General features: G+C 35.1%; 1 protein-coding gene and 1 pseudogene across 3 annotated transcripts in view; one reads left to right on the forward strand and one right to left on the reverse strand.

The window, feature by feature from the left end:
• Positions 1–26,560, reverse strand: part of TBC1D8B (TBC1 domain family member 8B) — a 77,971-nt gene extending 51,411 nt beyond the window's left edge. For 2 of the 3 annotated variants that reach the window (XM_011380975.2, XM_011380973.2), the window contains exons 1-7: positions 26,237–26,560; positions 13,741–13,851; positions 7,646–7,764; positions 6,924–7,149; positions 6,020–6,260; positions 2,668–2,875; positions 1,843–2,010 (exon numbers count right to left, since the gene is read on the reverse strand). In XM_011380975.2, coding sequence (XP_011379277.1) covers positions 1,843–2,010; positions 2,668–2,875; positions 6,020–6,260; positions 6,924–7,149; positions 7,646–7,764; positions 13,741–13,851; positions 26,237–26,366 — 1,203 coding nt within the window. In that variant the 5' untranslated portion in view covers positions 26,367–26,560. The remainder of the gene's footprint in view (positions 1–1,842; positions 2,011–2,667; positions 2,876–6,019; positions 6,261–6,923; positions 7,150–7,645; positions 7,765–13,740; positions 13,852–26,236) is intronic. The other variant, XM_011380976.2, reaches the window with a different exon arrangement.
• LOC111732009 lies at positions 9,145–12,209 on the forward strand (annotated as a pseudogene).
• Positions 26,561–27,883: the final 1,323 nt, after the last annotated feature.

Consider the following 27,883-nt stretch of genomic DNA (forward strand, 5'->3'; position numbering starts at 1 on the left):
TGGGTAAAGGGGATCAAATATGTGGGAGCTGAAGGAAACTGGACTTTGGGTGGTAAACACACAATAGAATATACAGATGTCAAATGATAATGTACACCTGAAAATTATATTATTGTATTAACCAATGTTACCCCAATAAACTTATTTAAAAATAAAAAATAAAATACTGCATTATAACTTAGAGTAATATTTTCGTCCTTATTCTGGAGAGAGAGGTAAAGGCCTCTATAGTCCAATTCGAATAAAATAATATAGCTAATAAAGCCAATGTTGATTTTTCATTGAATTTTGAATTAAATATACTTATAATGTGATGTTTTGTCAATCTATTAAAACATGAGGTTCCTAGGCACTGTAAAAGACAATCAATTTGAAACCATTTACATTTCCATGAAAGACACACTAAACATCAAAATCAGGCTCTTAACCACCTTGCCCAACAATATTTGCCTTCTCTACTATTTTACTAGTAAATACATATGCAACTATTTTGCTTTGGGCTAGATTATATAAATAAGCCTGACCTACTTAATGTTAAATAAAAGATATTCAGACTGGTTTAAAATTGCTCTCTCTCTAGAGCAATAAGAGGAGAATCCTTTCCCTAGGCCTTGCTGACTTCTCAAATATAGTTTGAGTTGTTACAAGACATGTTATGTGTACTTTTGATAAATGACAAATATAGTCAAGAAAGATCAATCGATAATTTTTATAAAAAAAGTATTTTTAAATTTATTTTATTAGTTTCAAGTATGCAGTACATTGATCAGACATTTATATAGTTTATAAAACAATCCTCCTATTTGCTCCTTCTCTCCTCTGGTATTCCACCTACCCAATATATATTAATGCTAACTGCATTCCCTATGCTGTGGTCCCCATCCCCATGACCATTTATCAACTGCTAATTTGTACTTCTTTAACCCTTCACACCATTCTCCCAGCCCCCCAAACCCCCTTCTTCCTGTCCGTCACCAAATTGTCCTCTATATTTGTGATTCTCTTTTGATTAGTTTGTTTTTTTTTTTGTTCCTTAGATTCTGCATACAAGTGAACAGATACGTCTTCAATGAAGAAATACAGACAATAGACATATGAAAAGATGCTCAAGGTCACTCATCATCAGAGAAATGCAAATTAAAACAATGATGAGATATCACCTCACACCTGTCAGAATGGCTATTATCAATAAATCAAAAAACAACACGTGTTGGCGAGGATACGGAGAAAAGGGAACCCTCATATATTGTTGGTGGGATTGCAAATTGGTACAGCCGCTATGGAAAAAAGTATGGATGTTTCTCAAAAAATTAAAAATGAATATACCTTTTGACCCAGCAATTGCATTTCTGGGTATTTATCCAAAGAATACCAAAACATTAATTCGTAAAGATCTATGCACCCCAATATTCATGGCAGCACAATTTACAATATCCAAGATATGGAAGCAATCTAAATGCCCATCAAAAGACGACTGGATAAAGAAGTTACAGTTCATATATACAATGGAATATTACTCAGCCATTAAAAAAATGAAATTCTACCATTTGCAACAACATGGACGGACCTAGAGGTTATTATGCGGAGTGAAATAAGTCAGAGAAAGTACCATATGATTTCACTTATATGAATCTAAAGTATGAGTTCTTAAAAAAGGATAAAGTCTTTAATTCTCACTTCCACTTTATGATAACTTATAGAATATACTTTCTTTGGTTTTAGCCTTTAAAAAAAATAAACTGAAGTATGAATAGGAAAGGTACTATGAATTCTATTTGAAATAATGAACCACATAAAATACAAGCCTTTTTTTTCAAAATGATTTGGTTGCTATATAATTACCTCTGTGCTAATATCATGATATTGAGTTGAAGCTGCCCCGCACTTGAGCCTGAGTTTTGCCACCAGTTGTTCAAAGTCTTTAACTTCACTGAAGCGAAAAGCTGTTTTTCCTTTGATGCTAATGATGACAGATTTGCTAGAATCATTTGTCTTATCTATAGCTAAGACCTGAGGGGTAAAAACATATAAATGAATCACATTTCTCCTTGTTGCTGACACCTTTAGGCAAAATGTTTAGCTTACTCTTTCGTAAATAAAAGTTTAGGTATGTGGTATAACTAACTAATGAAGAAAGAGACTTTGGGTTCCAGTTGTATCACTGATACAAGTAACCTCAGTGCAAGTCACTTCACTTCTCAAGGAAAAGGTTTGACTAACATGTAGCCTTTAAAATTGACAATACAAATGTAAAAATTCAGTGCTACTATGCTGACAATTTATTTCTGACTTACACAAAAGCTATCGATTCTATTCTTTTTGACAGTGTATATTGTCTAAGTTTTGGTATTCATGTCATAAATGTCTTGAGTGATCACATTCCATTTTGAGTCATACTAAACCCTCAGCTTGTTTCGAAATTTTTTATTTTTTCTATTTTTTCTATTTTTACTTTCAACAAGAGCTATAAGGCTCTTATCCTAATATTCGTATACTGAAAAATGGTACTCTTATTCTGAAGAATGATGCTGAACTTAAAAAAATGATCATTTAAAAATTACTAAAAGGATATTGAGTTTTTAATAATTTACAGAATTAAAGGACATTTAACCTGTGAGTAACATTTTCAAACAAAAAAAAAATGATATGTAACCAAATTTACATTACCTCTCGAAATGGAATGATTACATTACATAGATTGCCATCCTGGCTAGTAAAGCAGATATAGTTTTCTGAAATGCACATTTTGCCATGAGCATTGAAGCGGCTGAATGGTACCCATAAGGAACATTCATGTACTTCTTTCAAAGTTTCTTCTTTGGGCAGCCTAAAAAATGCATTAAACTGCTCACTGTGGGCTCGATCTTCCAGACCTCTGTATAAAAGAAAAAGAATGGGGTGGCTTAAATAATGCCTTCTAAAGTGTATACATGCCTATGTTGATTAATCTAAATGCACTGTAAAGCAGAAAGATTAAACACTACATGCTATGTTCTTCCACAAATTATGAAATGGAAGGAACATACTGATTCCTCACAAATTCATTTTCTTTGTTCTCTTTTCCAATTTTGTTTTAATAGTGGGTTACAATGCACAAAAGCGAGAGATGATGTAGGTCTGTTAAGGGGTGATTTGCTGGAAGATTATATTATTATATAGTCATAATATGTGAATATGGCTAAAACCAATCTTGGCAGGCAATAATTATATATCCGGTTATCAGAAAATCAAGAAAGTTAACCAGTTCGAACAAAATAAAATAATGAAAATTTATGGTATCACAATTGTATAGGAATAATAGTGCAGAAAATCATATTAAAACTAAGTGAAGCAAAATTTAAATATTAAAAAAATCCAAAGTAGAGGCAAGATAAAATAACATTGCTTGCATGAGCACAGGATAGGTGTCAATAAACACAGATACCCTGTTAAGTGACACATAAATATATAAATAAAAAAAACAAATGCTTAGAATAGTACGATTTTTCTAGAGGCACCAAACACTTGAGCTAAGCAGCAATGCCATCTGAGGTAGTAAGTAAATTATGCATGTTTGAACTCAAAGCCAACCAAGTTAGAACTAAATTCATCTTTCAGTATATACTATTTATGAGGCACATCATGTCTTTCAAAATAATTCTGATAAATATGAACAAAAAAACACATTAATTTCTATCCCACTTAAATTGTAATGTGGTGGGTTATTTCACTTCACTATTATTTAAAGGCTGGATTCTATATCAATGAAAAGATGTCCATGATACGTTATTTTAAGTGGGAAAAAAAGCAAATTGTAGAAGATGTGATGTTTAGTCTAATTTATGTTTTTTGCAATTATTTTTTAATTCATGCATTAAAAAGCCTAGAAGGATACACACTGAATTTAACTATTGTTATTATGTTTTTATATTGTTTAAGTTATAGAAATAACACATATTTGTAAAAACAATAAGTTGAAGCAATAAAGAGATTTCATTTTAGGAAAAAGTTATCTGGAGACTAAGTCTAAATAAGCCTTTGTTCTTTTTAACTTACTAGAAAAAAGGATTTAGAAATATATGATTTTCAATAAACTTTCTTAAAAATACACAGACAAAAATTGATTTCCTATATCTAATTTAAATATGGACTTGGTAATGAATAATTCATTGCTAGATGGCCTTTTAAGGGAGGATATTTTAAAAGAAATAAAATGGCTAAAAGATTTGTTTATGGTTCTGATTAAGAAACAAACTACGCAAAGAAAAACCAAAACAATAACTCATAGAGATCTGTGCATCCCAATATTCATGGCAGCACAATTTACAATAGCTAAGATATGGAAGCAATCTAAATGCCCATCAACAGACAATTGGATAAAGAAGTTATGATTCATATATACAATGAAATATTATTCAGCCATTAAAAAAATGAAATCCTACCATTTGCAACGACATGGATGGACCTAAAGGTTATTATGCTGAGTGAAATAAGTCAGACAGAGAAAGATAAATACCATATGATTTCACTTACATGTGAAGCCTAAGGAACAAAAAGAACAAATTAATCAAAAACAGACTCACAAATATAGAGGATAATCTGGTGATGGCCAAAGGGGAGGGGCAATGCGGGGCTGGGAGAATGGAGTGAAGGATTAAAGAAATACAAATGAGCAGTTGATAGATGGTCATGGAGATGGGGAATAAAGCATAGGGAATGCAGTCAGCATTAATGTATTGGCTAGGTGGAGAGCCAGAGGAAAGAAACAGCAATAAACTATATAGATGTCTAACCAATGTACTGTATACTTGAAACTAATAAAAAAAAAACTACAAAAACAAATGCCCAATTATAACATAAACAAGATAGAGTTCTATTTATAAATCTTGCACACTGAGACCTAATATTGGCAATAAGGTGTAAAAAAATGCACCTTGTTGATCTATTTTCCAGAAAAGCAGCAGGCTTACAAAGGAATCCTTATGGATATAGAGTTTGAGAATGGTTTAAGAATAGGCAAGAGGAATGATTGTACCTAGTTAGGACTATATAGTAATCACACAACCTTCCAGGTCACTTGTTCTGGTCTATTCATAGGATTGTGACTTAGGTTCCTCTTACACTTTCCCATATAGTCTCTACCTTCATCCTCTTTGTCAGAAGCTGCTTCCACTAGCTATTTCTGGATCCTATCCTCTCTTCCTCCTTCCCTTTGGCATGCTCATTTCAGTCAACTGTTTTGCGTGTTGAGCAGAATAAAACGAAGCTCACTAGTCAGTTTCAGCAAATCAAGTATAGTGGCAAATAGCTATCAGACAAATACTTCTGATGCAGGCACTAATAATGACTAACATTTATCTACGGCTTTATATTTTACAATGTGCTTTCACACATTATATTGCTCATTCCTTACAAGTGCTCACTAAGGTAGAAATGGCAGATGAGAAAACAGAGGTCCTGAGAGATTATGACTTCTCCAAAGGTTGTTCTACTCTCATTCTAAAGTCCATGGCTCCACTGACTCCATTGACTTACCTCTTAAAAACAATAACAACAACAAAAATGATGCTCTTTATAAATTATGTTTGAAAATAATACATTTAACTATTTCAGACCCGAAACTATCTTGACTACTCAGAGAAATTTATAGTTAGAGTAACCAGGCACACATAAATCTCTACGTTTCCAAAAGCACTCTAGGGCAAACCCTACAGGGATCTCAGGAAATAGTTTTCAAACCTAACTTCTACTGATTCTTAGAATTAAATTTCATGGAGAGGATACTACTTTTGAAATGCATATGAATAAACTAAAACACATACATTAATAATTAACTCTAAAGAAAAATTATAATATAGAACAGTTATAATTATAATATAAGAAAAATTATAATATAAGAAATTATAATTAAAATTAAAATTATAATATAAGAAAAATTATAAAGAAAAATTATAATATAGAACTTTTAATGCTAATCAATACTACCGTTCCTTGGTCAAATAATTCTTTAAAAGGTGAATATTAACTAAGCTTTGAATACCTTTTGGTGATTTGTAGAGGATCATCAAGGACTGGGTCATCATCAAATGTTTCCTTGTCAAAAAGTCTCTTTATAGCATAGTTTGCCAGCTGTTCCATAAGAAGGTATGTTTGGTCAATATGCAAAAACATTGAAAAGTAGTGACTCTCCCCTTGGGAACACACATGAATACTCTCTGTCAGTATGACATTTGAAATCTTTTCAAGTTTTGAGATTGCATCCCAGGAGATAATGAGTTTTACTGCAAATAAGAGTTACAAGCAGATATGGTTACATTTCTTAATATTGATTAACGTTTATCAATCAGGTCTTTCAAAACAATAACTACTTGAAAAACTCTATGAACAACTAAAATACTTCAGTTCGAATATTTTGAATTATAATTTTGAATCATAATCATGAACATACAATAATTGTAATTCTAGGAATAGATATAAAAATGTAAAAAAATTCTGATTTGATATTTATATCTGTTACTTAACATAATTACATAATCACTGATGTAAAAGCTATATGTGTGCTATGAACAGTACTGTTTGATTCTTCTTTGTAGCTGTGGGATATTAAGTACTATGGCTACTATATTTCTATTATGTTTAAAACAAGGATTAAAATATGGATTAAAGAAGGTAGATAGTTTAGAACAAGGGGAAATGGAATTATACTTTACACATTGCCATCATCATTTAATAGTCTTTGCCTCCCACAATATGCTAGGCATTCTAACATACTTCTAATGGTGCCTATGTTAAGCAACCAGCCTTGAAAGGATTATTTCTCCAGATGAAGTAAAATTTTAATGTACAATTTAATTACCCTTAATATCAATCCTATTACTAACACCACCACAGAGTTGATAGGTCAGCCGGCAAGTTAAAAGTCATAAGCAATAGAAACGACTTACTTTCTGATCCTAACAAAAAAGAATAGAAGCTCAGAAAGTTGGTGCTAAGATAGAGCCAACCCTGACAAGGAACCCGTCCTTTCCAATAACTGCATGAGTAATAGGTCACTAACTTCTCCTGCTCTGGTAAACCAAAACATTTTTCAAATTTCAAAAGGGCTTCACGAAATTTCTCAGGATCATCTTCTTTTGCAAAAGAATGTTTTCCTTCTTCAGCAATTAATCCCTAAGGGAAACAAAATATTTTCTGAAAATTAATCATTACCAACAAACAAATATTTCACATATCTAAACAGTTAATTCAATACAACTGTGTATATCTACACAGGTACATGTATCGTAGTTATATATGTGTGCATATTATGCACTTAGGGCAGAGGTAAGCATATTTTCTTTAATTTTGTCATTAGGCTTTTTCTAATGCCTCACAAAGAGCTACCATAAACACACATGCTAAATACTGTTTTGATTGAGTTAAGGGTTACTCAAACTCCAAACTCAAGAGATTAAAATGAAGATATCCCTAAGAAATTCACAAGGGCACCAAAGACTAACCACTGACTTTACAATTTTCTTTAGCACTGACTCTGACATTCATATGTATGCTTCGGTCAATCCTAAAAGGTGCCAATAAAACAATGACCTTTCATGTAGCCTTTGATCCTCAAATAAGGGAGAAAAATTTTGGTACTCCACCTACAAATTATATCCAGGCCACTTACTCTTATTTTTCCTTGTACAAAATTAGTAATATCTTCATTTGAATCAAACACAGGTAAGGTCTTCATGATATTTTGTTCCAACCAATCCCAATGTTTCATTATTTCTTCTCTGTTGGCTCCTGATTAATAATGAAAGAGAATAAAAGACTCAAGAAAAATTCCACAATAAAACTGCTTATTTTAAAAGGAAATACAATTATATATGCTCCATTATTTCAAAAATGATGACCATAAAAAATAAAGGTATTATATTTATACTCTACTTCATCCCTATTTGTGGGCATGAACACTATTTTTCATTATAAATAAGAAGAATATAATATTTAATAAAATGAGAGAAAAGTAAATACAATTCATGAGAAATACAAAATTCTGAAAACAAGATGCCAGTACCTGGTGCTTACAATAACCAGTACCTTTTAAGAAAATATATGGAGTACCAGAACATAAATACACATAATTTAATCCCTGGTCTTCAAATAACAGTACAGTGGGACTAAAAATAATCTGTGTGACTGAAAACAGCATGCCTGTGACAATCCTATGCACAGTGTATAAACGTGGATATCAACTGTGGACATTCACTCTACTTATGTCAGAAGGTATGAAGCCTTTGCTCAGAGTCACCCTTAAATTAAAAGGCCTAGTCACTTAAAAGAAATTTCACAAAAGAGGTTAAAAACCCTGTAGCAAGGTTAAATCCATGTTACCTGTTGAATCAGGATTAGGCGGTTTACTGAGGATCAGATTAAATAAATTAGCTCTAGGTTGCTTTGGCTTGAACATTTCAGTATCTATCAATCTCCCCATATAATTCACATACCTTTAAGATCTCCCCAGAAATGGGAATTACACAAATCTTGATCAAAAGAAATATCTTGACTTCTTAGTATGTTTTATGACATATGGAGAGTGACACATCAAAACATTTACTGTAACTGCAAACTTGCCTATTTCCTACAAATTCAGTTAGAATCATATTCATGTTATTAAAGTCACCATACCAAGTATAAGAACTTTCTTTAATAAACCACAAATGAAAGCCGTGAGAGAGGACACAGAGATTGGGTTTAGTGTTGGCAGATCACGGGGTGCCCATGGCAGAGTGCAGCTGGGGAGTGGCGCACTGCTGGTGGGGCTCTGCCTACCTCCCTGGCCTGGCTCTCTACACCACGGGTACCCTGAAAGCCCAGCCTGGGAATGCAGCATCAGCAGCCATGGTCGCCTGGAACACCGGCAGGAACGCTATCACAGTGGCGGGCTTTCCAATGGAGACCACAGCCTCTGGGTGTCTGGGACGAAGCCTGGCCCAGCCTTGCCAGGGGACAGCAGGGCACAGCGCTTGCTCTGACACCCAGCCAGGATGCCTGCTCTCACCCCGGGAGAGCAAACCGGATGGCCTGTGCTCCCACATCCCAACATCATCATCAAGGCTGGCACAAAACAGAAAAGAGAACGGAAAAAAAACAAAAAAACAAAACAAACAAACAAAAAAAACAGTCTCATTCAGTAGCATGCCAACAGAGATCAGCAGCACAAGCAATTGTATCAATTCAATGGACGAGGGTTCAGAACTCAAAAATGTTTGCTCCAACCCTAGAATTTACCATAGGTACTTTTTAAAATAAATTAATTGATTTTTATGGTGACATTGGTTAACGAAATCCAATAAGTTTCAGCTGTACACTTTAACAGTAAGGAATATATGTATATTTACACTGTGTGTTCACCTCCCACACCATAGATGTTTTTTACCGGATGACGACATGCAGGACCTGAGGTGGGAACCATCTAGGGAGGATTCTGAGAAAACCAAGATTGATATTAAATCCATCAAGGAATTGAGAACAGGAAAAAATACATATTCCGTGGCAATGGCATTTCCAACCAGATATCTGAAGATTGTGAGTTTTAGGTCATATATGGAATTATTAGTCACTTGATTTGGTTGCCAAATCTGCAGATGTTGGGAACATCTGGGTCACGAGACTGTGATACCTAATTTTTTTATGGAAAGCATACACTTGATATGTTAGAAAGTAGCCAAGACAATATGAGGACTTCTTGGGTTTCACAAATGTTTAGTGAAATTGATAGGTACATAACCTTGGACACGTAACTCCATGTAATGCAATGCACTGCATCAGAAACCTCAATCCTGGTTTAAAAACAAGTAAAATTAAATTTAAGTTCAAAGAATTGCACAAATCCAAGGACAAAGCTGATATTGAAGTCACAAAGAATCTGTTGAGGTTTTTTTAAGAGCTTTGTACTACACCTGAAATCTATTTCCTTTTAGTTCAGTTTTCAAGCAATAAAGAATTCCTTGATACCAAGGACCTTATAATGTTCCTTGAGGCAGAGCAGGATGTGGCACATGTAAATGAGGAAATAAGCCTTGAAATGATTCACAAATATGAGCCATCCAAAGAGGGCCTGGAAAAGAGCTGGCTCTCTACAGATGGGTTCACTAATTACCTATGTCACCTGACTGTTATGTATCAGATCTGGAATATAAGGTCTGTCATGATATAAAGCAAACTTCGTCTCATTAACTTTATAAACTCATTTCATAACATGTATTTAATAGAGGATCAGTTCCAAGGACCCGCTGATATCATAAGATACATTCTTTTTTTTTTTTTTTTTAACACTCGAGTTCTTAAAATAGGTTGCTGGAGTGTTGAATCAGATGTATAGAATGGACCAGACAATGAACATGTCATTTACATGGGCCACACCATGACCTCTCAGATAGTTTCCACAATGTCATTGATATTACTAACAAGTATGCATTCTTTGCTTCTGAGTTTCCACTTATCTTGTGTTTAGAAAACTGAGGTTCTATTAAACAACAGAAGATAATGGTTCAACACATGAAGAAAATTTTAGGAGATAATCTCTACACAACATCACCCAATGCTGAAGAATCTTACCTCCCATCCCCAGATGTCATAAAAGGGAAGATACAAATTAAAGCAAACAAGCTGTCCTCAAATTGCTCTGGAGTAGAAGGAGATGCTACTGATCAAGATGAAGGGGCAGAAATTTCTCAGAAGATGGGAAAAGAGAACATGGAGCAACCCAACAATGTACCTGTGACGCAATTTCAGCTCTACAAAGAACTGTCTGAACTGGTAAGCATCTGTATGTCCCTCAGCTAGTTACCATGAGGGAAGAAGACTCCTTCAGTGCCAGTACAGACTCTGTCCCAGGAATCTCACCTCAGCTTCTTCACATTAAAATCATCAGTCGGAAGAACTTTCCTAAACTCAAAGGATTAAGTGCCAAAGGTGACGTGGTGGATCCTTATGTCTATGTGGAAATTTATGGAATCCCTGATGACTTTGCAGAACAAAGAACAAAAACCATAAACCAGAATGGAGATGCTCTCATTTTTTTATGAAAGCTTTGAATTTCAAATCAACCTACCAGAACTGCATGGCCATGGGGCCCTTTATAGTACTAGATGATGGCTACATTGGGCATGAATATGTTGGTCACTACACCATTCCCTTTGAATACAGACAGGCTACCATCTTGTCACCCTGCAGTCATTGACTGGAGAGGCCCTAGCACATGCCTCTTTGTCTATGTGGCTATTACTAACCAAAGAGGAGAAGGGAAACCTCATAGGAGGCCTTTCTGTGAGAAAAGGGAAGAAATCCAGAGAATATGCATCTTTGAGAACATTGTGGATTAAAACTATAGATGAGGTGTTCAAGAACACCTCATATGGAATGCCACAGATCTGAGAGAGAACATGTAGAATGCCGTGGTATCATTCAAGGAGCTCTGTGGCCTCTCCTCTGTGGCCAGTCTCATGCAGTGCATGTTGGTGATGTCCACCTCCACACCTATTAGGCTTTCCGGGGCCTGATAACACACCCCTGGTGGTCCTGAATCTTAGCGAGCAGTATCCTATGATGGAGTTGCAGGGAATTATGCCCGACGTTCTAAAGAAGACTGTAACAACTTATGACATGATGATCCAAATCTTCAAGGCCTTAGTTTAAAATGCAGATGCTATGCATGAAAAGACTATATTGTCAGAAGGCAGCCATGGGATTCCATGAACACTTGCACAGCACAGACACTAAGGAAGGTGTGAAGGGATGAACACTACAAAAAGCAGTGGAGAGAACTTTATCTGGAATATTATCATCTTAAAGGGACAAACAGATCTTCTGAAATATGCCAAGAATGAAGACTTTGGAAAACCTGAAACAAATCCATTATGCTACCGTTTCATGTGGACTAAATAAACCAGGCACAGAAAATGCCAACGTTCAGAAATCATGTCGGAGCCTGGAAGTCATACCTGAAAAAGCAAATGATGAAAAACTGGAGAATGAGGAAATTACTAAAAAACATTATGGAGTTTATAACTCTAAGACTAATTGTAGTCAAATGGAACATTTGCTTTGCACTCACTAATGAAAATAATATTTAGAATTTTAAAGCACAACTGCAACAGCCAATTACAGTCTATTAAAACTGTGAATGTATGTAGCAATCCGGCGTATGAAGGCAACTAAACTCTTTAAGAAAAAGTTATATTCCTGGCCAAAGTATGCTTTATTTGGATACAAAGACATCATAACTCAGTTCCGGTGTGAACAACAGACTATTTTATTCACTCTAGTTCCACTGAGGAAAAAAATGCTTTCCTAACTGTAAACAAATGCTAAAGATGGAAATAGATCGTATTGGCAAATTAGTATTTACTGGAGAAAAATCTAGTCTACACATTTTATATATATGTGATTGCCAGAATCTCTGGGTTATAGATGATTTTGGTGGCATGCCTGCTGAGCCATAATTACTAAGGAGAAGATAAGTGGACATTTTCCCTGAATCTCCAGGGACCTTGGAGAGCCATTAAGTATAAAGAGAACGTGCAATTGGACTGAAGTGCCTGGCTAAAGACACATGCAGTGTATATATATGATGTAAAAGCAACCAATCTGGAAGCAACAAATTGTAAATAGTTTTTCATTGTATAAAGTAGTGTTCACATTTCAAATGTTTTATGATATTTGTAAACATTTTTAAAAGCCAAGGGAAAATTTTAAGGCTTTTATTTTAGTCCTTTACGTATAAGGAAGCTTCACTAATAGGTAACTATTATATTTCTACATCAGGTCAATTTGGGCAAATAAGTTATATAATCATTCTTTTAAAAAAAGTAGAAGGGACATTTTTCTCCTAAATTTCTACCAACTGGATTTAAAGTTGAGGTTATAGATGTCTCATGATGTCAGCAGGTGTAATGTCTTCTTTTTGTTTAAATGACATTCAATTTAAGAGAGGTAGATGAAAACACTCACCAGCAACACTGAAGGAAATTTAGAGGGAGATGCAAAAAACAAGCCACACGTCTTTAAAAATTAATTGTATGCTATAGCTGTATGTTCACAGATATGAATTATACGAAAGTCATTTCATTTTTAAAAAAGTATATCTACTTGAGAAGAGAGGGAAGACAAGAAGAAAAGGAGAAAAACGCAGTCTTTCAACATTAAAAGGTCAAAAATCTGGGATTCTAATCTAGGCCAGCATTATAACGGCATCATAAAAAAGTAAACTGTGATTTTTTTAAATTTTGAGTTGCTTTATTAGGAAGAATTATCCTAATTCCTTTTCTATCCACAATATAAATATGTGGAAGGATCTGAACTGCCCTAGCAGGAATGAATATGTAGCATTACCTGAAGGCATTCCTTCAGATTACAAGTATTTCAAGGATATGGTACCTTTTGTGAGAAAGTAGGTATGTAACAAAAAAAATATTCAATTTTTCAGGCTCATACTTTCTTAGGGGATGACTTTTAAGTTTTGGGCTTGAATCTTCTCATTTGGGTTACTAGAGATGAAACAAATATTTCATAGGCAAGTTCTCATTGTCCCTACAGTTGGGTGAAGCAGGAGAAGTAAGTTGGAGAAAAGAGTCACAGAGCAGTAGCATTGACCAAAATTGCTCAGAATCGACACTGCTGGAACACATGTTTCAGGTTCCTCACATGAATCATATTTTTAAAAACTGACTAGTACACTTATTTGTTTGAATTACATGTTTTAAAAATCATACTCACCACATGCAATTGACAGGTAAACTTGAGAATCTGGTGTCTGGTGTAGAATGCGAAATGGAGCTACTTTAGCAGTTGAGTCTAAGACTGAGTCAAGAGTCCCAACCAGAAGCCCTGTTGTAACAAAGAGATTGTTGAAAGAAGGATTTTATAAGAGATGATATTAATAGTACTTCATATGACAAAAAAACAATGGATTTACTTTTTAAAATTTCTAGCCCAAAGTTTCCTTATGGAGATTTTTCTTAAAGAAAAAATATATTCTGGATGAAAATATTACAGTGTTCTGATATGAGCAGTATTTGAGAAAATGATCTTTCAATAAAATAATAAGTCAGTTTTAATTGTCCAAATCTCACGATATAGTTGTAGCACTTACATACCTCCTATACAAGGTTGTGTACGTAGCAGATAAGAATGTAGATTCTGGTACCAGAGCCTATCTGGACTTGAATCCTGGCTCTGTCGCATATGTCAACTTGAACCACCTATACCTAACCTTTTCTTCAACCTCATTTGAAAAATAAGGGGGTTAAAATAAAACCTACTACAAAGTGTTGTTGTAAAAAAATGAATTACATATAAAACACTTAGAACGATACTTGGCACATAGTAAAACATTCAATGTTAGCTAATATTATTATACAGAAAAAAAACCCTTAGATATTGAAGCAAAACAAAACCATGATTAATTAAAATAATTAGGTAAAGGGATATTCTTTTTAACAATTTGTAATTTGAAACTAAGGCTTTTAATCAATTAGTTTCAATTTAATGATCTGATTATATTTCCTAATTTTTCCTAGAACAAAGTTTACTGTTTTCTTAAACAATCAACTAATTTCTCCCTTAAGGTCTTTGCTAATTCTCTTTTCACCTAGAAATGCTAACACATATCTTCTAGCCCAATCTAGCTAATCCAAATTCTACATTTTCTTCAAGACCCACTTCCTCAAGAAATCTTTACTGGCGACCCCAGGCAATAATGCCTTCCCTTTTCTCTGATTACTTGTAGGACTTAAAGTGTACATGACACAACCTATCATATAGATTATTAGGCTAATTATTATAACTATTTGCTAAGTACTTCAGGTATATTAATCTTGACTCCTTACATAGATTATAAATTCTCTGAGAATAACCACCCCATCTTCTACCACTGGGTCTGTATCCTTAACTTTCAACATACTGCTGAGTGCAACAGAAGCAAAATTCGTTGATATCAACTCTATCAATGGGATGGCTGAGCTATATAAATCTACCTTCCTTTTCTGGGAACTTTAACTGGTTGACTGTTGGTTTTGCTTTATGAGGCATTTCTCTATAATTTAGCATTCAGATTTTTGAGGAAAAATTAAATCAATTATAAAGCAGGCTTTTGGCTATTTTCCTACCTTTATCCACTTAAAAGGAGTTAAGATTGCAAGTAAGCTTTGAACGAGAATATAGGTAGGTTGGCAGATCTGAGGTAGGGAGTTATTATAAGCATAGAGGGAGGTAAATTAGAAGAGTAGGAGATAGAACAGAGATAAAGAGATATTTGGCTCAGCTAAAAGAACAGGGTGGGAGAGTGGATGTAGGAACTGGTAAAAAGTAAAAATAGGAGTCACAAAAGCAGCATAATATCAATTAGCTACCTGACAGAGGGTTTTGATAATGGGGGTAAAGTATATAAAAAAAAAAAAGATTTTGGCAATAGCAACATGTATAGATTATAAAGAAGTTATCTGATATGAAAAAAGTTACTGTATGAATTAACTTTGTTTCAGAAATAGAAATAAGAAAATTCAGACGAATATTATGAAAGGGGAGGTACCAGGAAGAGAGAATGGGAATGAGGAAGCGAGACAAAGGAAGTGATTATATGAGAGGAGAGGCGAAGGGAATTACTGGAGGGTTTGGAGATAAAAGGAAAAATTATTCTATCACTTTCAAAGGAAAAATAATTCTTTCATTTTCAACGTGAAGAAGCCACTGCAAAGTTGGAGATTTGGCTAAGAGATCAAGGATTAAGAAAGAAAAGTAAGAGTTGGTCAAATATAAAGAAAGAAAAGTGGGGGCTAAACATACAGATAACCTCCTCAGAGTAATGTGACTGAAATTATTCAGGAAATGGAAAAAGGAGAATGTTGTCAGTTTGAAGAAAGTCAAAATACTCAAAGGAAAGATAAAAGAGTGGTAGTAAAAGACAACCAAAAGAGGTAACTTTCTTTAGGTTGAAAACGGAATCAACTGTATGACTGTCTGTGTACATAAATATACATATAATAACCTGACAAAATTATCAAAATAAAGGAATTATAACTTCAAATAAAATCACTTATCAAACTCAGCACTGTTCTAGCTGCTAGATTTGCCCTCCTAGAATTCAAATTCTAAAAAAAAGTTTCCAAAATGTATTTTCAAATTTGCGAGAAAAATCATTTATTTCACCTTTACCACATTTTAAATTAAACTAGCTAAAATCCAATTTCCTTATTTATATGTAGTAGTAGAAGAACAGGAGAAAGAACACAGAGGTAAAGAAAAGTTTGACTCTGAAATATACCAGTGGGAGTGTGGACATGTGAGGAGGGAGAGAGGAAAGGAGAGGCCACAGAGAATCATTCTTGAGTAACGTAAAAATTAGTTCTCTGATAGAAAGTTTTGAGACTGGGGACAAAGTGCTCAAATCACCAGCCGGAAGGGTCATTTCTTTTTGTAGCAGAAGTGTTTGCAAGTTAAGTGCCTCACACTATGTAGACAGGAAACTGTTCCGTTTTTTAAGTGTATTAAATCAGGCAATTAGTATAAAACTATGCAACAAATAATTTCGAAGCCAATTCTAAAATACATTTCTAGTCACTTGGAGAACTCTTCCAGCTCATTAAGCTATCTATAATCATCAAATCTCTACAAGTCGTTCAAGAATTAATATGTGCCAATATCTGGGTTCTAAAAGTATAAGAAAACAAGCTGATAACCTTGAGTTGCTTTTCCATATACACAGGTTTATCACCTGACAGCCTGAGTATCCAAGTTCATGAATCAACCTACACATGGGAATTTCTATAGCTATAGTAAATTGGGAATAGAATAGACACTGTCTCTCAGCTACATGACAAAACATGAGATTTTAAAGTATAAAGAAATATCAAGAAATTCAAATCATCCTTTGAATGTCTATAATTGAGTAAAGTACCAATGTTCTAGACCCTGGTAAAGGTCTAGGGTTTCCGTAGCATCCTGCCAATACAAGGTAACACCAAAACTCTTAAGGAAATTCACCACCATAATTGATATGAAATGCTTTTTATTAAATGGGATAGCAAGATAACAAAAAAGCAAGGTTCTATGATTAAAAAAAATAGGCAATTTGAAGGTAATGATTATTGTTCTTGAACCAAAATTCTTTTTGGCTGGATAGAGATATAGCACCACCGACTTTAGAGATGAAAAATATCCTAGCAGGTCTTAGAGCCCAACCTCTAGCATATTCATCCACACTATAGTATAGTATCCCTGAAAGAAAGTCTAGCTTTGTCCTTTATAACTCCAAAGTTTACTTCTCCCAAGGTGGCCTATTGCATTGGTGGACATTTCTATTAATTAGAAAGTTCTTTCTAAAATATGAAAAGATTTTTACATATATCCAAATGTTATAGTCAGGGCTGGCTTTATGGGCTTGTGACCTCTTTATAGGGTCTCATGCTCAGAACAGCCCTGTACTTGATTAAATGCTCTGCTGTCATGGTCTTGAAATTCTTAATTTTTAAACAAAGAGCTTGCTTGTTAATTTTGCACTGGAACCCACAAATAAGGTAAACAATTCTGGTTACAGTGGTTATCTCTGGGCAATGGAATAATAGGTAATCATAATTTTCTTTTTTATACTTACACATATTTTCTGAAATTTTTACAATAAATACTTTTTAACCTTTAAGATAGAAAAATAAAGCTATTTCTTACCCACTCAAAAAAAAGAAGGTTTTTCTTAGAATAAAATGCTATGTCTTTGCAATTTGTAGGCCATACAAAACATAATATACTCTATTCAACATGATAGATCTTCAAATATTATTATAGCTATCTTGTTTCCCCTTGCTTATTCTTCTCTTAGCTTAAAATATGCCTAGTTCTTTCAAATGTTTGTTGAAATTGTCTGGGCCTCTTATTATTTCTTCTACCATTCATTCTCTTAACATATCTATTTGTCGAAGTCTCATAAAATATGTTATTCAAACTTGAATACCAGGTATGGTCTGAACAAGTGCAGGTTTTTTATATTGTGGCCCTCATGGTTCTATTAATGCAGTCTAAAATCATACTAGCTTTTTAAGCTACTACATATTATCATACTAAGCTTGTGGTCAACTAACCTACTTTGATCTTTTTAACAAATATAAGCACCAACCTCAGTATTCTGTCCTACACAGCTGATTTTTTAAAAAACCTAAAAGCAGTGTACATTTACCCATGTTAAATTTGATCTCATTGATTTCAACTGAGCATTCTAACTTGTCCAGACCTTTCTGAATCTTGATCTTATCTTCTACGATAGTGATTATCAACCCAAACTGAAAATTTGAATCATTTGGAGTTTTTGCAACTACTCAAGCTCAAGTTTTCAAACTACTAAAGCCGTGATTGTAATTTAATTCATCTGGAGTCGGGCCTGGGTATCCTATTTTTCCCTTAACTTTGTATTATAAAATTTTTCAAACATATAAAAGAATAGAATATATTGAAAATTCTATATGCCCATCACCTAACTTCAATAATTATCAACATTTTGTCAGTCTTCTGTCATTTACCCCTCCTAGAATACTTCAGAGTAAATTCCAGATATCATATCATTTTACCCATAAGTACTCTAGTATCATTTAGTTTGTTTTAGAAGGTTCTCAGTTGAATCTAATATGTAGCTAGTGTTCAGAAAACTGATCTATGGTATTAATTGTCCCTTTCAATTTTCAGACTCTTGCAAATTTGGTAAACATTTCTTTCTTTTTTTTTTTTGTATTAGGTCAATGATAATGATATTCAAGCAGGACCAAGGCCTGAGTGTTGTTGGAGGAGATAATAGTACACTTTAGTTTGACAAGTGGCTCTTTCTGTTTGTAAACTAGATTGAGGGCACTGTGTAAGGCAACACTGCTTTAGCTGCAGAAGAGTCATTTAAATGAACATCCTAATTATAAAGAGGATTTATTTCCATTCTAAGTTAAATGTTTGATTATAAATTCCGGCCATAGAAATGATTGATGGAACTTTATAATGGATTCTGTATCTTGTCATACATTGCCATGTTTACAAAGTCAAACAAGTACACCTTTTTTAGTGGATTTTTTATAATCTCAACTTCATTAAATGTTAATTAACAAACTAATTAGTAAACTGCCAACACACTTAGTAGGAAATACATTCAAATTGGTGAAAGTAGTGTTCTCGGTAGAGGTTATGAGTTTTTCAGAATCTATTGCTTTTGCTATCAGATTTAAGTCCTTAAAACAGGACTGTGAATGCTTATTTTTGAATATTCAAATAGCCACATTTGGCAAAGCTGCCAACTTTATACCAAGAGCTTTGGAAAACAGTTAATAATAATTCTTTTGTTCTGTTTCTCTCTCCTCGCATTCTTTTAAGACATTTACTTGAAAACTGGAAATACATAAGCACTCACTTCCTTCTCTAATTAAAATATTTGCTCACTAAAGGATTAAAAAAATCGTTTTAGGGAAGTAACTGATGTCACAAATAGCAGATTACAATGGCATGTGGAGGAAAAAAAAATACATGACTTATCAGTCAAACCCAACTACATTTCTAAAGATTAAAACATAGGGAACTATGAGAATTATTACCATCTCTACTTACAGCACCTTCTTACACTTTAAGACTTATGCATCAGAATACAAAAGGAGTAGCTCACAGAAAATTAAAGAAAATACAACATCTGAATTCTTACGTACGAAGCAACAAGCAAGTGTGGCAGCAAATGAATAAATTCATACACAGTACGGTACTTTAAAAACATTTAGAAGAACTACAGCTACCCATTATTTTGGTTAGTTTAAAACAAGAAGACAACTAATATAATGATAAAAAAAATATATAATTATCCCTTGTTTTAAAACTTCACTTCTTTATACTGGAGTGAGGGAGGAAAAAAAGAGACCACCTAAGCTAGAACTAAAAGAACAGTGGAGACAAAAAATAACAAAGGTTTAATTCTCAGGTCCCTTTAATTCTCTCTCAGGTTTTCATCTTCCATAGATGAGGTCATTGCTCTTCAATCTTTTCTAGTTGCTAAGGGCACTATCTCCTGAGTCTTATATTTTCAACCACAAGTAAATGAATCTGGAATACCTGTTAAGTCTCCAACAAATGCCATTTTTTTTTTTTGCTTTTACACTATCGTATTATTTCTCCCACATAAAATGTCCTCTCCACCCCATCCCAGATACTGTTAGTGCTCATAGATGGTTGACCTAATTAAAAAACAATCCAAACTGGCTTTTGGCAAATTTTGCCAGATGTCGCACTGGAATTCTGCCAGCAGAATTCCACCTATTGTTATTAATCACTGCTTCTAGGAAATCTTTGTATCATTTAACAGGACATCTGATAAGCATACTTTAACACCAGAACTGGCCTTGGAAATTTGCTTTGGGGGTTTCAAATATCCCTTATTCATGACTATTTGGAAGTCACTGAAACCAGGCTGATATTATTATTGATGACTCCTGTAATTATATATTTGTTTGGCTGTTTATTATCTGTCTGTCCAACAAGATGATAAACTCTGTAAGTATGGGACTATCTCTGTTTTATTCACCACTGTATACCCAACATCCAGCACAGTAACCAGCTACAACACCCTTTCCCTGCTTCCCTTAACAGCAAAATACCTAGAAAGAATTATGTATATTCATTCTGACCCCAAATATCTGCTTGGCCCATATACTCTAACCTCTCTGATCTCTGCTAATAGGTTACCTTAAAGAGGCCTTCCCACTCAAAATGTATTAAAGACTTAAATATAAAACCCGAAAACATAAAACTTCTAGAAGAAAACATAGGCAGTAAACTCTCTGATATTACTAACAGGAATTTCTTTTCAGATATATCTCCTTGGGCAAGAGAAACAAAAGAAAAAAATAAACAAATGGGACTACATCAAACTAAAAAGTTTTTGTACAGCAAAGGAAACCATCAACAAAACAAAAAGACGACCAACTGTTTGGGAGAAGATATTCGCTAATGATACATCTGATAATGGGTTAATATCCAAAATATATAAAGAACTTATATAACTCAACATCGAAAAAACAAACAATCCAATTTAAAAAAATGGGAAGAACTAAACAGATACTTCTCCAAAGAGAAAATACAGATGACCAATAGACGTATGAAAAGATGCTCAAGATGGTTAATCATCAGAGAAATGCAAATTAAAACCTCAATGAGATATCACCTCACACCTGTCAGAATGGTTATCATCAAAACTCAAAAAACAAGTGTTAGCAAGGATACAGAGAAAAGGGAACCCTCATACATTGTTGTTGGGACTGCAAATTGGTACAGCCACTATGGAAAACAGTCTGGAGGTTTCTCAAAAAATTAAAAATGGATCTAACTTTTGACCCAGACATCGCACTTCTGGGTATTTATCTAAAGAAAACCAGAACACTAATTCGTAAAGACCTATGCACCCCAATATTCATGGCAGCACAATTTACAATAGCCAAATATGGAAGCAACCTAAATACCCATCAACAGATGATTAGATAAAGAAGTTATGGTTCATATATACAATGGAATATTATTCAACCATTAAAAAAAAATGAAATCCTACCATTTGCAATGACATGGATAGACCTAGAGGGTATTATGCTGAGTGAAATAAGTCAGACAGAGAAAGATAAATACCATATGATTTCACTTATATATGGAATCTAAGGAATGAAAAGGATAAACTAATCAAAAACAGACTTACAAATATAGTAGACAATTTGGTGACGAACAGAAGGGAGGGGGCTTGGGGAGCTAGGAGAATGGGGTAAAGGGTTCAAGAAGTACAAATTAGTACTTGATAGTTGGGCACGAGGATGGGGAGCATGGCAGAGGGAATGCAGTTAGCATTAATACAATGGCTAGGTGGAGGCCAGGGGAGGGAACAATTAGGGGGATCGTTTTATGAATTATATAGATGTCTAACCAATGTACTGTATACTTGAAACTAATTTAAATAAATTAAAAAAAAAAGGAATAGAAGTCATTATGCTTCTCCTAATGTGAACATTCAAAAAAATAAAGGTCTTCCCAGATCAAATTTATCTAAAATACCAACCTCCTCCCCTCTCTAACATTATACCTTCCTTTATTTTACTTCATGTCACCACCAGCCATATATTATTTGTTTATTTGTCTCTCTCAACTAAAATATTAGCCCCACAAGAACAGGGATATTATTTTGCTCAGGTATTATCTCCAGCACCAAAAACAGTGCTTGGTTTTTATCTGTTGAATGAATATATTTTGTACCATCACATTTCCTTTTGTGCTCATACAGCAGCAGGAAAAGGTGAAAAATGGGAAATTTTCTAACATAAAGGTAATATAAAATCCATGTCATAGCTGTATAACAACATGGAAAACATTATAGTGCTCATTATTAATTTTTAGCCCACATTACATTGATAGTCCTTCTACAACTCTCTAACAGAAGCATGGACTTTCACCAGCTGAATCGTTCATTATTTCTTCTTCAAGTGTTATGTTTTGAAAAATGTAAGATAACTAAAGTTGTATGTACTTTTCAATACCTCTCAGTAAGATGACAAGTGATACTTATGTCATGTAGAAGCTTTGTTTGAGAACTTCTAGATTTGGGGCAATCACAGATCAAAAAGAAATACTGCCATAATATTTTATTCTAATTCTTGTACATTACTCTATTATAAACCAAAAATACACAATCACTATCATATTAAAATTCTTGAATGATTAACTATCAGTGGTTTGCTTTTGTGATGATATCATTGCATATTGGACATACTCAATGTTACTACTCCAAATTAATTTCTGTATATTTGCATGGGAAAAGTAATTACTAGGGGAAATAATACAACTATAGATTTTCATTTGGCCTTTAGGTACAGAAAATGGCACTTAACATCTTACTACTTCTTTAATAGATAATGAATATCAAATGTTTATATAGTTGCTCACAGGTTTCAAAACTTATTTGATGCACATAACAATGCCGTGTGGTAGGGAAGATAAGTTTTATTCTCATTTTACAGATGAGGAAACAAAGCCTTTATAAAACGAAACTAGGCATAAAAATATTAAAGAACCAGGGAAGATAAAGGAAGCAGGGTTAACGGGGTTAAGTAGAATCGCTGGACTCGATGTATTCATGTATTTGCAGATGCTGGCTTATTAAAAATAAAATCTCACAGGGTAACCCCTGGTGAGGGCAAATCACACTGTATTCCTGACTGGCAGATCTTCCTAAATCCTATACACTAGAATACTTCATAGAACGTAGCCCCATAATTCCACTCATGTAGTAGCTCCCATTTGCCAAGCAGAGCAAATTGATTTGTGCTTAATAAGCCATATATGCATAAATTATTTTAATCACATAAAACCTGATGCTAAATTTAGATGCCACGAGAAGTCATTACCCTTAATCAGGCAAGGGGAAAAAGGGATAATGTAAGGTAACTGCAAAAATGCAGAACGGTGAATTATGTCTCTAAACAAAAGAAAATCGCTTTATCTGTAAAATAATCTTATGTATAACAAAAATTTCCACAAGATATTCCACCCTGCTGTGAACCAGGACAACTGAGTAAGATAAAGTTAGGCAATCAGTAAGTAATCTATCACATATCTCCCAGAAGTGTTTCAGAATTTAGAAAAGGACCTCAGAATTCTAACTTCCAAACCAGTCTCCCATTATAAGTATACTAGGGTTCTCTATTACTCCATTTCCACGATTAAGAAAAAAAAGAGAGTCACCTAGTCCACTGCAAAAGTCATTACAAAGCTGGTGGTTATTGCCAATTATCACATGTAAAAGAAATGAAAACTTAAAGTTAGAACTATTAACATTTCTAGATGTCTTTACCTTTACTTCATTAAACGAAATGTATAAAAGAATCTTTTAAAAGAGTAGCACATAACACTAGATTTTAGCAAACAAAATAGACAGAAGCAAGCTTATGCTGGCACACAGTCAAACTCCTGTGAGAGCTAATCCAAATGTGGATTTATGGTAAAGCACAGCAAAGCTCTTGGCATCACAATTTTAAGTAAGAACACAGTATTTGAGCAGCCATGAAAATCAGCAAACACTTTAGCTATAGATTAAAAAAAAACTTCAAAAACATCTTTACTCCTTTCTTATCCATTGTTTAATATACATGAAATATAGTGGCAGCTCTCACATGGTAAGTCCAAGCATCTTGACAACACCACAGGTAAAACAATCATGCAGAAATATAAATTGACCACAAAAATGGAGCTATGGCTATTCTCAATATACACGCATGGTAGAAATCTTGGTTTACTTCTTCAGGCAAATCTCTGATTCTAGAGAAAAGAAGAGTAAATGGGAGTGGGTAGGATAGACATAAGTAACTGGTGCAATTGGTTCATGCTTTAAAAGAGCATATCAAATAAAAACCAAACACAGAAAACAAGGAGTGATTATTTAAAGGAAAGGTACAAGTAAAAAACCATTTAATGCATTATAGTGATTTGATTCTCAAGAATCTGATATGCCTATTATTTTTCAGGAAATACACTTGTACAAACAGAAATACACTTCTTAATGTGGACAAATATGGGTAAATGTGGACAAATGCACCAAAAAATTTGGTCAAGTAAAATTATGGAGAACCAGAATATTATGCTATCATAGGCCAGCTATAAAATATATTTTAAATATATTCCGACCTGTTCTCAATGGACTAAAGAGACTAAATTACATTACTGGGTAATTATGAACATTGATTCTCAAATTTTAATGTGGAAAATATATGCATCTATTAAATGGAAAGATTCCTCTGCCATATTTTCAAGAGGTCCTTTTTATAAGCTGGATAAGATAAATAGATCTTTCAAGATTAAAAAAAAAATAATGTCCTGTAGAACTTCAGAATTCTCTCCACCTTGGGTATGGCTTGAAAAAAAGGAAATAACAGCACAAGTTTACAAAAACATCTTAACATACATTGATTTGGCACCTATCATCTGTCACTTTATCTTCTCGACTCTGTGAGGTAGACACCATATTACAGGAAAAGCAATGTCATCTTCATGAATCTTTACCTAACCCTTCAGTTATTTGGTTCTAGTTATAATTTACCTGGTTTACTAGTTACTGGTTATAATTCTAATTTGCCTGGTTTACTGGTTAATTTCCCCTAACCCCACCCTCTCTCTCTTATGAGCATTTCAAGGCAGGGAACTGAATCTTAATTGTCTTTGTACCCTAGCATTCCAAGCGGCACACAGTAGGCCCCTAAGGTTGAGTAAATGAAATAATTTGTCAAGTGCATTCAACGAGAGATGAGAATGGGACTAAAATGCATGGGTTCGGATTCTTTCCTCTTCCTGCTACATCACACTGCCTAAATTAAGCCTGGTCAGCATTCCAAGGCCTCCACACCAAACTAGAAATTGCCACGAAGAAGAGCTGTGTCCAAAAGTTTGAATGCCCCTGTCTGAGACGAGTGGACTCAAAATAAAATTATTTGATGGCTTTAAACACTTGACCAAGGAGCAGTTCTTGATCTGTAAATCAAAGAATTTAAGGCAGGACGGATTAAGCGGGGAGAGTTAAACTTCTGTTTAATTGGTTTGCTTACAATCATCGCTTTGAAAGAAAGGGCAGCGCCAAACACTCAAGACTGAAATGAATTACGACAGTGACTTTGAGAGGGAATCCCAGGGATTGAAAACGTGGAGACAAAGTAAAATATGCTAAATTGGGTCAGCGTCCTCCCCCCACACCCCCCTCCCACTCTCATTTGAAGCCTATTCCTCAGAATGTGATTGGGGCTCCTCCCTTTCTCACCACCTTCCCCGCTTCCCCCGCCCACCCCCAAACACACACACTCTTCAGGGTGGTTATTATCAACACAGGGTTTTGTGAAAAAAGTTAAGTCTACGACTGCGAATTGGAACCTGTCACCAGCCTAAATGCTACCAGTCGAAGTCTAACACTCGTCACCAGCCTCCGCCCCCATGAGAAGCGACAGTGCTGGTACTTTGCCTTAAAAAGAACATCTCTCCCTTTCCCTGTCCCACCCAAAGAGCAACGGCTGGTCCAGTGAGGCATTCTTAGGACTTGGGGAGTGCAATGCAAAGGTAGCAGTGGGAGAACCTCTGTCCCTCCGCCCAGGGTTTGGGATCGGGTAGCGGGTGGCGAGTAACTGTCCTCACCACCTTTGAAGTATCAGCGACCATGGCCACGAGGCGGATGAGGGTGGCCACAGCTTACCTGTGAGACCTCCTCCGCCTTCCTCCCCGTAGCCCCGACGCCGTTGCAGCACGAAGTAGTCGTTGGACCTTTCCATCAGCCACAGCTTCAGCGCATTTTTCAGGAGCACTTCCTCAGGCTTCAGCCACATCGCCAAGAACTTTGTGCTGCCCGCGAGCAGCTCCCCAGATGGCCTCCTCACCTCACTCTCCACCCGTCTTTTCCCCTCTACTTCTCCCACTAAATCTTCTTCAGGCAGCAGCGGCTCAGGTTCAGGTTTTCCACACTTCCCCCAACTCTCCCTTCTCTCCCACGTAGGCAGCAAGATTGCCAATTCCCTCCCACCGCGCTACCGCCCGACTGGAAAATAGTCCCGCTTCTTCACCTCCTGGGAATTGTAGTTTCCTACCTGCTTTTATGTACTCAAGCCACTGGAGGACAGGACTACATTTCCCATAATCCATCGGAGTGCGAACTGGGTTGGGGTGCTTTCAAAGTGGGTCCTGCAACCAATTAAGTGTATTTTGCCTATCTAAAGTTTAAAGCGGTTTTTGTTCAAATAAGCGAGCCCCAGGTATAAAAGAGTTCTCATCCTTTTACAGCCGACGGTCTTAAACTGTAGCAAACAAAGTTTCTGGAATTTTGGAGTGACGAAAGGCCCGTTCTGGGACGCGGCAGTAGCATCAAATGACATTTAATGAGTTCTTCGTACTAAAAAGATTTCGTGTATATTATCTCACGCAATCCTTACAGAAGTCTTATGAAGTAGATCTTATTCGCTATTTTGCGCATAAACAAAAGCGCAAGACGGGTGAGTTGACTTATCCAAGGTCACAAGTGGAGTCTGATACGATTTCTTGTCTAATTCAAAACCTTCCTTAGATTAAGCTCTTTCTGGCCTTACAGGAAGACTATAAAATCTCCAAAAGGCACACAAATTTTTCCCCCTCTTTCTTTTCCCCCCACTGCTGCACCAATCTGTTCACCTACTGTAATCAGCCACAGAATGTTTTGTCTCACTTTCCTTTTCAGTATCTAAACAGTTTATGAACATTTTTTTTCTTAAGCTCTATAAGAAAAAAAAGAATCCCTTTAAGGGCAGCCTTCACCTCTTTGTACCTTAGCAGTGATACACAGCTGCTTAAACAGTAAGGTGAATGAAGTCAGTGATTTGCAGTAAGGAATTATTTGAGGGATGTTTTTATTTATTGTGATAACTAAACCCACCAAAATGAAAGAGTGCACCAAAAGCTACAACAGGTGTATAACAAGGTAGGAATTGGCAGTAAATGTTCTCTGCCTCCAGTGCCCTTAGAATAGGCTTCCAGAGATTTCTATTCCCAGTAGGCAGGGATTACAGCCCTATCTCAGTTTTGAAGAAGTTACAGAAGACAGACCTTCATCCCTCAACATCTCCTTAAGAATAAGGGATTAAAATCTCTGATGGGGGGAATAATGTAGGGAGGAGGCAAGAGAATTAAAATGTTAATAAAGCCACAACCAGAGACTGCAATATGCTGATCAGCCCTGTAGCCCGGCCAGGACACCTTCAGAACAAAGGAAGATTTCTGCTGGGATTGCTAACAGTCCATTTCCCACACCTGTGAAGGGGAAACAGGAACCAAGAGTCATTTCCTATGGCGAAAACCATGGGCAAGCTGTGGATTA

Source organism: Pteropus vampyrus, unplaced genomic scaffold, assembly GCF_000151845.1.
Source record: "Pteropus vampyrus isolate Shadow unplaced genomic scaffold, Pvam_2.0 Scaffold419, whole genome shotgun sequence".
Lineage (NCBI taxonomy): Eukaryota > Metazoa > Chordata > Mammalia > Chiroptera > Pteropodidae > Pteropus > Pteropus vampyrus.